Genomic DNA, 10,858 nt, shown 5'->3' on the forward strand with positions numbered 1-10,858 from the left:
TAGAGAAGGATCTGTTCCAGGCCTCTCTCCTTGGCTTGTAGGTGGTCGTCTTCTCCCTCTGTCTCTTCTCATGGTCTTCCCTCTGTGTCTGTATTAGTGTCCAAATTTCTCCTTTTCATTAGAACCCCCATCCTATTGGATTAGGGCCCAATCTAATGATCCCATTTGAACTCTGATTACCTCTGTAGAGACCTATGCCCACATAAGTTCCATTCTGAAGTGCTGGGGGTTAAGGACTGCAGCAGACCTTTTATGGAGGGGTGACACAATTCAGCCCATTCCCTCTCCCAGCCAGGGTCCTGCTTCAGGACCAGCACTTCCCCTTCCTTCACCATGCACTGGGGCAGGTGACTCTAACTAGTGTCCATTTTGTGTCTCATTCTGGCAACCATGCTGATCAGTCAAAGTTTCCAGAGCCAGTGAAAATGTTCTCATCACACGAGGCTTCTGAACACCCAGAAAATTTGGAGCAAGAACATGACAATAATCATCACTCTCATTCACTGTGTGCCATGTCCTTGCAAGTTCACATCTAGCCCTTACAACAGTCTGCGCAGGTCTGATTTGCCACCCTACTTGGCTGATGAGCATCTGAGACTCAGGAGCATAAAGGAACTTTCTTGAGGTCACATGCTTGGTCGGTAGAGATTTAGGGTCTGCGCCCAGGCTTACCAGCCTGTCTCCACTCCTCCCTGCTGTGGGCCCAGGGCACAGCAGCCACAGGAGGACTTGGCTCTTCTCTCAGGCTTTGCGGGCACAGATTAGCTAGACAGTAAATATGGGCATAGTGATGTTTAACGGCGAACTTTTGGGTGAATGCACTATTCTTGCCATCTCAGGCTGATTTATTTGCAGCACTGGTACTCAGGGTCCCTACAGCAAGGGAAGAGATAATCTCTAAATATTCCCTGGAGCCACGAGAAATGGCCAGGTAAAGGAGCATCCTTCTTTCAGCTGTAACACGGCGATGTTTCCTGTCATCTCAAATGAGGTGATCTCCAGAATCCCCTCAATCCTGTCTCATTCATTCAGGCACAAAAAAGAGAGAAACATAGTCGACAGGAATTAGATTTGGAAATCTTTCAGGGAAAATATGTTTGATTTTTCTTTCCCACACCTCAGCAGTTTATTTCACACTGCGCTTATTGGTCTCTTTGTCTCACTTCTGCTTACATAAATCCTCCGGGTGTCATTTGAATCAACAAAATGTATTAGTTACGAAACATAATGTGTATCATGTTGCATCATGCTACCGTACCTGCACGTTATAATTTGTACCTTATTTGCTGTCTGTGCAATGAAAGGGTTTTTAAGGTTTTAGGTGAGAAAGGTTTAATCACTGTCCCTAGTCAGGTTTGCAGCACAGAGTCAAATGAATGGCCTGCATTTGGACCTGCCCTTGGAAGTCGGGCTGCGATTAGCCAGGGCAAAAAGTTCCTTATCTAGGTGTGAACGCGGAATGGCCTGAAATGTGTGGACAGTCTTATGTGTTCATCACTGTGTGTAATGAGGGGCGTATAGGGATGTCTGTGACACACAGGATACAGGTCTGGGCACCTGGTTGTTGGTATCAGATATGTAGGAGAGGAAGGAACGGGTGGGGGTTGGAGAGAGTACAAGCACAGGCATAAGACAGTTCTGCTCCCAAGAGGCTCATGCATCGCTCAGTGCTGTAGACCCATGGGAGCAGTCATAGCACGGAGCCACAGATGCTACAAGACAGGCGTCCACTGCTGATGTGGGCAGGAAGAGATGTACAAAGGGCAACAGATTTGGTTGTTGAGATTAATAAGGGGAATCAAGAAATGCTCCCAAGAGAAAAATGATACTTAATCTGGGTCTTGAATAACCGTCCATTCATTCTTCATTCTCTTTATAATATTAACTGGATTTCTACTAATATGTACCTAGAAATGTTCTAGGTGTAGGAAATTCAGCAATGAACAAAAAACCCAACCCTTCCCCCACCAACCCCTTCCCTCAGGAGCTCGCATTCCCGTAGGTAAGTGGTAGTGATGTGGAGAGGGGCTGGCCTGGTGAAAGGAACGGTGCCAGCTGTTGCGCAGGGGCTTGTGATGAGGTTGGTGTGGGTGGGTGGCCATCTGGGGCAGGTCAGAGGGGAGGCATTGAGTCGCCAGGTGCTGGGTCCCATATGAGGAGTCTGTGTGCCAAGCCAAAGAGCTTTCTCCTGAAGGCCTCAAGGGGCCACTGTTGGTCTCAGCAAGGTGGGAGGTCATATTGTCAGACTTCCGCTGGGCAGCTGGGTGCAGGTTAGAGCAGGTGAGGCCACAGGCAGGGAGCCCAGGGCCTGGCGAGAGCTGGCGAGAGCTGGCGAGAGAAATTCAGAGTAAGGATGAAGATTTCAGGATGAGTCTCACTTGCTGGCTTCTCTGACTACATGGGGATGGTGCCGTCGACGGAGGGTAGGATAGAGGAAAAGGATCAGGTGCAGGAGAAACATGATGTGTTCAGGGTTAGCCACCTTGCTTGTGAATTCCAGAATTCTGCCAGCCTCACCTGAGAGCCCATCAGAAGTAAGAGGGGCTTCTTACTGTGGAGGAAGCGTCGGAATGCCAATGAAAGATGGCCAGCTAAATAAATGACATGCCTGGTGGTCTGACATGTCAAATCGTGAGGGTCCCTTGCCCAGGATGGGTGGCAGGGGAATGGCAGTTCACATTCAAGATCAAAGTTTTGAGAGATGAGAATCATCTCCTTTGGGGTGCAGCAGCTGCGTTCCACATACAGTACCCGGCCACTCAGTGTGGGGTGATGGTGCACTTCACGGGGACTGACGGTCCTGCTCTGCAGAAACAACCTCCGAGTGTGAGACAACCCAGCTCTTTTTTGGACAATTTTGCATCTGACTCACTGTTGGTATTTGAAAACATTTGTTATGCCAATATAACAAATACGATAACGGGAAAATCAGAAAATCCATGTGTACTCAATGTTTAGCTCCCACTTATAAGCGAGAACATGCAGTATTTGTTTTTCTGTTACTGCATTCATTTGCTTAGGATAATGGCTTCCAGCTCTATCCATGTAGTTAGAAAGGAAATGATTTCATTCTTTGTGTGTGTGTGTGGCTGTGTAGTATACCATGGTGTATTTGTACCACATTTTCTTTATCCAGTCTGCCCATTGATGGGCATTTAGGTTGATTTCATGTCTTTGTTACTACTGTGAATAGTGCTGCAATGAACATACACGTGCGTGTGTCTTTATGATAGAACAATTTATCTTCCTTCGGGTGTATAAGAACAATAGACACTGAGGCCTACTTGAGGTTGGAGGGTGGGAGGAGGGTGAGGATTGAAAAACCACCCATAAGGCACTATTCTTGTTACCTGGCTGACGAAATGACCTGTACACCAAACCTTCATGACATGACAATTACCCACGTAACAAATTCCTACATAGACCTCCAAACCTAAAATAAAAGTTGGAAAAAGAAAGAAAGAAAGAAAGAAAACGAGAATATAATCTGGGTCCTGTCTTTGTGTGATCCGGTGTACAGGAGGAATTAACCTGGGATGGGGGAAAGAATGCATTTAGTGCAGGAATATATGAGGAGAGGCTTTCCTTTGTCCCCTCCTCTCTTCTGTCTCCCCCAGGATTTTTTGGCCTTCCGTGGTCCACCTGATCCATGGCCAAGTGGCTTTAGAAGTTGTTATTAATAGTTCACCATGCTCATTTTCATGAAACAGAGGGAAAGGCAGCCTCTTCAGCTGATGTTTAGTTAGCAAACTAGCAGTTTGACACCAGCTGGTCATAACAGGCATTTTTAATAAAACTTACATCCGAGTTAAAATAAAAATGCTGCCTCAGAGATTTTGTTCTGAAACATATGAAAAAATGACAGGTGGGATCTCTCACGCAAAACTTCTGCTAGGGCTAAAGGAAAATATCTGATAAGGTTGTTTGCCCATGGGGGAAGGATTAATTGGATTTTCTCTCTTGCCCCTAGTGTCCGACCCTCTGTTATTATGACGGGACCACAGAAGTTTTGAACGCTGAATCATAGTTTATAGTTTTAGCATTTTTGAGCTATGGAGATAAGAGAGAGGGAAGGAGTGTGGTAGGGGAGTAAGTTCCCACAATACTCCTGTGATCATTATTGTCTGCCTGAAAATGTGAAGCCAGATATTTCAAGCCCGATGTAGATTCGAAGCAACCCAGCCAGGCAATGAAAGCCTCAGCTGAAGATCACAGGGTTAAATCCAGGCTCCCCTCCTTCAAGTACCTTCTCATGCGACTGCCTTTGTGTGGGTAGTCTGGGATTGCGTCTGCAGTTTGTTTCACTATTTTCTGAATCTCTTCTGAACCAGTCTGTGTGTCAGTCCTTTGGATATGCATTTTATGAATGAGACTCTGAGGAATTTTCTTTCTAATAGTGTCTGTGGTGGCAGTGGGAAAAGGGGAGGAAGTTGAGAAAGTGGTGGTAGCAAGAGGAAGAACTGTAGGGAGCTTGAGCTAAAAGCAGGAGCTAAGACTGCAAGATCAAATGATTCCTACTCACTTGTCCTGTTCTCTGTGTTTCCTGTGGCCATTACAGAACACCATAGATTTGGTAATTTATAAAGAGCAGAAACATATTTCCTCATCCTTCTGGAGACTGGGAAGTTCAAGATCAAGGGCCGGCTCAACAGAGGGCCTCTTGTTGCATCATGCCATGGCAGAAGGTGGAAAGGCAGAGAGCGCAAGAGAAAGCAAGCAAGGGGGAGCCAAACTGGTCTTTTTCTAATGAATCCCCTCCCACAGCAACGGCATTAATCCATTCTAGAGTGTGGTGCCCCCATGACCCAAACACCTCCCATGAGGCCCCACCTCCTAACACTGCCACATTGGGATCAGATTTCCAACACATAAACTTTGGGAACACATTGAAACCATAGCACTCCCCTATAGCAATGAGTAATAACGTCATAGTGATTTTACTTATTAAATAATATTGACATGGCTTCCTCTCTATGGTTTGCTAGTGGTAAATCTTCAAAACTCTTGGGTAGTTTCTGTGGATATAAAGTCCCAGGTGAGGTTAGTTGTTAAGGAAAGAATTTCCATGAAAGAAAAACATGTCTGAGTTTTGAATAAGGAAAGACATACATTGTGGGCAACTGAAATGCCATTTTTTCACTCCTCCTTCCCCCAGGCTCTAAATACCATCGCTGAATTGAATCCGTCCAGTTTGCACATGTATCTGCAGACGTGTGTCTTATGGAATACAAACAGTATGTGCTTCTCCTTAAGGTTTTGTTACTTTGTCCCTTGGTGGTAAGTTTTACAAAATGATTTGAAATACTCAGTGCTCAACTCCAAAATCCAATAAAACAGGATGAAGACATTGAGTATGATTTGGAAATAAGCAAAACAGAACAGACCTGACTACTTTCTTTCTTTTTTTTTTTTTTTTTTTTTGAGATGGAGTCTCACTCTGTCACCTAGGCTGGAGTGCAGGGGCACCATCTCAGCTCAGTGCAAGCTCTACCTCCCGAGTTCAAGCGATTCTCCAGCCTCAGCCTCCCGAGTAGCTGGGACTGTAGGTGTGCACCACCATGCCCAGCTAATTTTTGTGTTTTTAGTAGATACAGAATTTCACCACGTTGGCCAGGATGGTCTCGATCTCTTGACCTCGTGGTCCACCCACCTCAGCCTCCCACGTGCTGGGATTATAGGCGTGAGCCACTGTGCCCGGCCCAGATCTGACTACTTGCTAATACAATTTTATTTTAAGTGCAAGTTATTATTCTGCTTTCTCCAATATCAGACAGCTGGTTCCTTCTTGAAGCAACTCTTAAAGACAGATGGACTAGCCATGTCTTCAAAGTGTTGGCTTCTTCTGTGGCTCCCATTTTCCCGTTTATCCTAGTGCCTTGACTTCTTCACTTGCCAACCTCTGTTCTCCCTGGCACCAAGGAGTTATATAGTGTTGACTTGTTCTTTTCCATTTGAAGGTGGAAGGATGAACATAAGGTGCCAGACTGGGCTATTTTATTCATAGACAGATGGATTTGCTCCATTCACGTAAAGAGTTTCTTTTGTAGAATATCTGAATCCTGGTGCATACTTTAGATGGATGTATAATCCCTATCCCCACACTTTTCTCCCAAACTTGTGAGTTATACCATTAAGTCTACAGGACTGGACAGTTACGACCTGGACATTAGTCCAGTTTTCTGTGTTCTACTACAAAAACTTGTTTCTGTTGTTTAAAACATGGGATTATTTATAAGTTATCACTCCAGAAATGAACATAACTGAATTTGCTGAGGATTTAAACTAATTACCCAACATCAAATTGGTTCAAGGAAGTGGGGAAAATAAAGCAGGGATTGACAACTACTATTTGCTTCATTCCAATTTTAGGCTCTTTAACTTTAAAGGTGAATGATTCCTTGTGTGATTCTTGGAGTATTTATTTTATGAATAAGTGAATTACAATAACAAAACACTATACAGTTGTGAAAGTGAGTGAGCTACAGCTACACACACCAGTATGGATAAATCTCTTATAATCTCATCATGTCAGTGAGCAAAGCAAGTTCCAGAAGAATGCCCACAGTATGAGACCAATTATTTGGTTTGAAAATATGCAAAGTAGCATTCCATATTTCTTAAGGACACATACATATGAAGGGAAAGGATAAATCCAGGATGGGAGTGATAAACCCCTAAAAATAGTTACTTCTGGGGGAAGCAGTGTGGCAGAATGCAATCTGGGAAGGGTACTGAGGGAGTCCTTACACGTTAGTGGACAGGGATGGATTTATGAGTCAAGAAGGGCAGCTGCACAGCATCTGAAAGGTGTGCTGGCCCTGGGCTCTCAGGCAGAGGCTGTTTGCATGATCAGCAGATAGGAAGGTAGCATGGATGTGGGGGTGGTCTGAATACCAGAGCAGGCAAGCCAAGAGAGCAAGGGGAGGGAGACAAGAGGTGCTAGGAAAACCCTGTCTCATGGGAAGATGATGATCCCCAAGAAGGCTTAGAAAAGTATCCACCCCAGGCCAGGTGCAGTGGCTCACACCTGTAATCCCAGCACTTTGGGAGGCCGAGGCGGGCGGATCATGAGGTCAGGAGATCAAGACTATCCTGACTAACACGCTGAAACCCTGTCTGTACTAAAAATACACAAACAAAATTAGCCAGGCGTGGTGGCAGGCGCCTGTAGTCCCAGCTACTTGGGAGGCTGAGGTGGGAGAAAGGCATAAAGCTGGGAGGCGGAGCTTGCAGTGAGCCGAGATCGTGCCTCTGCACTCCAGCCTGGGCGACAGAGTGAGACTCTGTCTCAAAAAAAAAAAAAAAAAAAAAAAAAGAGTGCCCACCCCAGTGCCCCCATCCACGGGGCCGCTGCTGCTGAGCACCTATGCCCTTGGGCGACCCACCCTCCTGTTCAGGGACCCAGAGGATGTTTCTTTCTTCTTCCTGGGCATTTTCCCTTGAGTTTTGATTTAAAAGATAGAATTCCAGGTGAAGCCAGCTTGCTGCAGTCCTGTAGCCCCACATCTCCTTATGCAATCCTTTGAGGGAGGCTGAGCAGCCCTGCATCTCGAATGGGAGAAATGTTTCCACCTTGGCTCCTGGGGGCACTGAGGCCATTTTCCTGGTGTTCTGAGCGCTCTTCCTGCAGAAGAAGACACTCTCAGATGGTAGATTTTGTGGATTTCAGTAAGTAGAGGCCTCCAGGAGTCTCTAGCCAGAAAGCAGCTGAATTAACAGCAAGAACGGAGAGTTCTGTATCTGCCTCTAGATGGCTGTTTGCCTATTCCAGCCTCAGTGTCCCCATATGCAGGTGGAATGATATGGGCATATGAGCAGGACAAGCCACCTTTGAGATGGGGTACACGCCACCCAGACTGAGACTGAAGCCTGGGCAAGACTTAGAGTGTTTGTGGCTGTAGAGAAACATCAAACTGAGAGGAACATCGAGTGTGACAGGAAAACTGAAGCCAGAGAAGAAAGTATTTTATATGTAGAGTATCATTTTCCAATCATCGCTAGTGTGATAAAACAGCAAACGTCACTGCTTATTGAAAGCGACCAGATAGTATGTTTGGCGATTGAATGACAAGTTTTTCTTTTAGATAAGGAGAGATTTAATCTGTTTCTGGACTCTTTAGGGCACCTTTCCCAGTTTTACAGTTGAGGGACTGGAGACCCTGAGAGGTAAAGGGGCCTGGCTGCACTCACTGAGTGAGTGATCGCACTGGATCTCAGATGCTGACTTTCTGACGCTCAATCTAGAGCTCTTCTTACCACACGCTTCAGTCTACACAGTTCTCTGCCTCTTGTTTTTCATCTTCTCATCTACTGCCCTTATTCTCTCTCTCTCTGTCTCTCTCTCTGTAAAACATGTAGGGGATGTCAAAGAAGACACTATGTGAGCTGAAGTTGATGACTTCAATTGTGACAAATATCAGGAGCTCCTTTCAAACATTACTTTCCCAAAGCTTTTTAGAAAAGCAATGTTGCTGTCACATGTAGTTATAATTCGGGTTGTGCTCAAAAAAATTAAATTGATTAATACCAAAAGGAGGTGTGGTTTGTTCTGTATTTGTTGTTCTAGTTCTTGGGTTTGGGGACTGCTGTTATGGGAAATTGCTTCTCCTAGACTCCAGAATGTGCTTAGAGAGTGTTTTTCCTCTTTGAATTGCTAAAAATATTATTTCCTTTCTCATGGATTTTTTCAAGGTGTGCAATAAGTTGTGTAGTTGCTACTCTGCTGCACAGAGCTTTAATATAAACTCTACATATTTTGACTCTGTATGTGTGAATAATCTGTGCCTTCTATGGCTCTGATTATGGGTAAGCAAACAACACAGTGACTGCTGAAATATAGGGATGGAAATTTCTTTTTCAGTAAAGATCCTATGAAATCATATACTGAGCACACATAAAATACGGAATTGTCTGTGCAGCATTGATCAAGCAGAAATCCAGTTTTGTAAAGCAAAAATAAAGGTCAAAGAGAAAAGGCACATCACTGAGGCTTTTAAAATTTTTTGAATAATATTAAGTACTTGAAATTCCTTAAAAATGACACTATATATGATTTAACTTATATGAGATAGCTAGAATAGTCAAATACATAGAAACAGAAAGTAGAATACTTGCTGCCAGGGGCTCCAGCCCTGGCAAGGGAGGCATGGGGAGTTAAGTTTAATAGGTGCTGGAAGGCCGAGATGGGTGGATCATGAGGTCAGGAGATCGAGACCATCCTGGTCTACACGGTGAAACCCCGTCTCTACTAAAAAATACAAAAAACTAGCTGGGCGAGATGGCGGGCGCCTGTAGTCCCAGCTACTCGGGAGGCTGAGGCAGAATGGCGTAAACCCGCGAGGCGGAGCTTGCAGTGAGCCGAGATCGCGTCACTGCACTCCAGCCTGGGCGACAGAGCTAGACTCCGTCTCAAAAAAAAAAAAAAAAAAAAAAAAAAAAAAAAAAAAAGTAGGTGCTGGGTTTTAGAGATGATGGTTTTAGAGATGATGACAAAGTTCTGAAGATGGATGGTGGTGATGGTTGCACAACAGTGTGTGGGTATACTTGATTCCAATAAGCTGTACACTTAAAATGTTTAAAATGGTAAATTTTATGTAATGTGTATTTAATTGCAATACAAAGGATAAGTAAATGATACCGTATCCTCATAATTTTAGATACATCTCTTACTTACCCATCATTCCTCCTGAGAATGTATTCTCTCTCCATGCTGATTGTGTTTCCTGTTCTTTTCCTTTGGGTGCTGTGTTCAGCATTTTTAATTTTTTTAATAGTTAATGCTATGCTCACATTTTCCTCCCATGACAGAGTGGGAGTAAGCGTGGCACATGTGTCTCTCACCATCTGTTTGATAGCTGCACAGAAGCCTTAGGAAACTGAGGGGTAGACGTGCTCCCACTGAGTTACGGAACACTGCTGCTTCCTTGTCCTCTGGCAGAAGGCGAAACCCTGCCTTCTACTGTTTACAACAGGAGTGTTCAATCTTTTGACTTCCCTGGGCCACATCGGAAGGAGGAGAATTGTCTTGGGCCACACGTAAAATACGCTAACACTAACAATAGCCGATGAGCTAAAAAAGAAAATCGCAAAAAAAAAAAAAAAAAAAAAAAAAAAAATCTCATAATATTTTAAGGAAGTTTACGAATTTGTGTTGGGCCACATTCAAAGCCATCCTGGGCTGCCTACAGCCCCTGGGTTGGACAAGCTTGGTCTAACATATAGTGTTAATAGGATATTTGGGGTGGAGTAAGACCAATAGATCAGGAGGCAATTGCCACTGAAAACATAGTTAATTACTCACAGATCCTGTGCCATGCCACGTGAGGAAACACCAGGGTGGGTCAGGAGGCAGAGGGAGTAGGGAAATGTGGGCAAGAGACTTTACTGTGGTTTCTGCAGGAAGGAATGCTGAGAGCAAGCCCACTGAGGACTGACTAGTTTGAATAATTCCAGTGGGCTATAGGGGCTGCCCCTAGCTGTTTGGTACCTGGTCTGGGGTGATTAGGGCAGGGGATAGTGGTCCTAAGTGTAAGATCCCAATAAGAGGGGTTGTTGGGAGGTGTGGGTGTCACCTGCTGTTCTATTGGCCTTTAGCTAGGGCCTCAGAACTGGGTCAAGATAGCATTATTTAAAAAAGTACATTATACCCACCGGACTATTTCTTCCTGGTAGAAAGCACCACACAGATCCATGTGGTCTTGGATAGATCTGTGGACAGATTCCATGTTTGAGAAGGAGCCATAACCGGCAGCCTTCACTTTCTACAATGCAGACTCCAGCCTTAGCTCAACAGAGGTTTCACAGGTATCTTTGCAGGTGTTTCCTGAGTCAGCCAATCAGGTGAGTTGTTTGACCCCAT

At 44.7% G+C, this 10,858-nt stretch overlaps 1 protein-coding gene across 7 annotated transcripts in view; it reads left to right on the forward strand.

The window, feature by feature from the left end:
* Positions 1-10,858, forward strand: part of DISC1 (DISC1 scaffold protein) — a 411,890-nt gene that overhangs the window by 251,901 nt on the left and 149,131 nt on the right. The window contains exon 10 of one of the 7 annotated variants that reach the window (XM_030935643.1): positions 8,359-8,583. The exons of 5 other annotated variants lie outside the window; for them this stretch is intronic. In XM_030935643.1, the coding sequence (XP_030791503.1) occupies positions 8,359-8,384 (26 nt within the window). In that variant the 3' untranslated portion in view covers positions 8,385-8,583. Of the gene's footprint in view, positions 1-5,155; positions 5,228-8,358; positions 8,584-10,858 lie in introns of those variants that run through there. One more of the 7 variants, XM_030935645.1, reaches the window with a different exon arrangement.

This window comes from Rhinopithecus roxellana, chromosome 8 (assembly GCF_007565055.1).
Source record: "Rhinopithecus roxellana isolate Shanxi Qingling chromosome 8, ASM756505v1, whole genome shotgun sequence".
NCBI lineage: Eukaryota > Metazoa > Chordata > Mammalia > Primates > Cercopithecidae > Rhinopithecus > Rhinopithecus roxellana.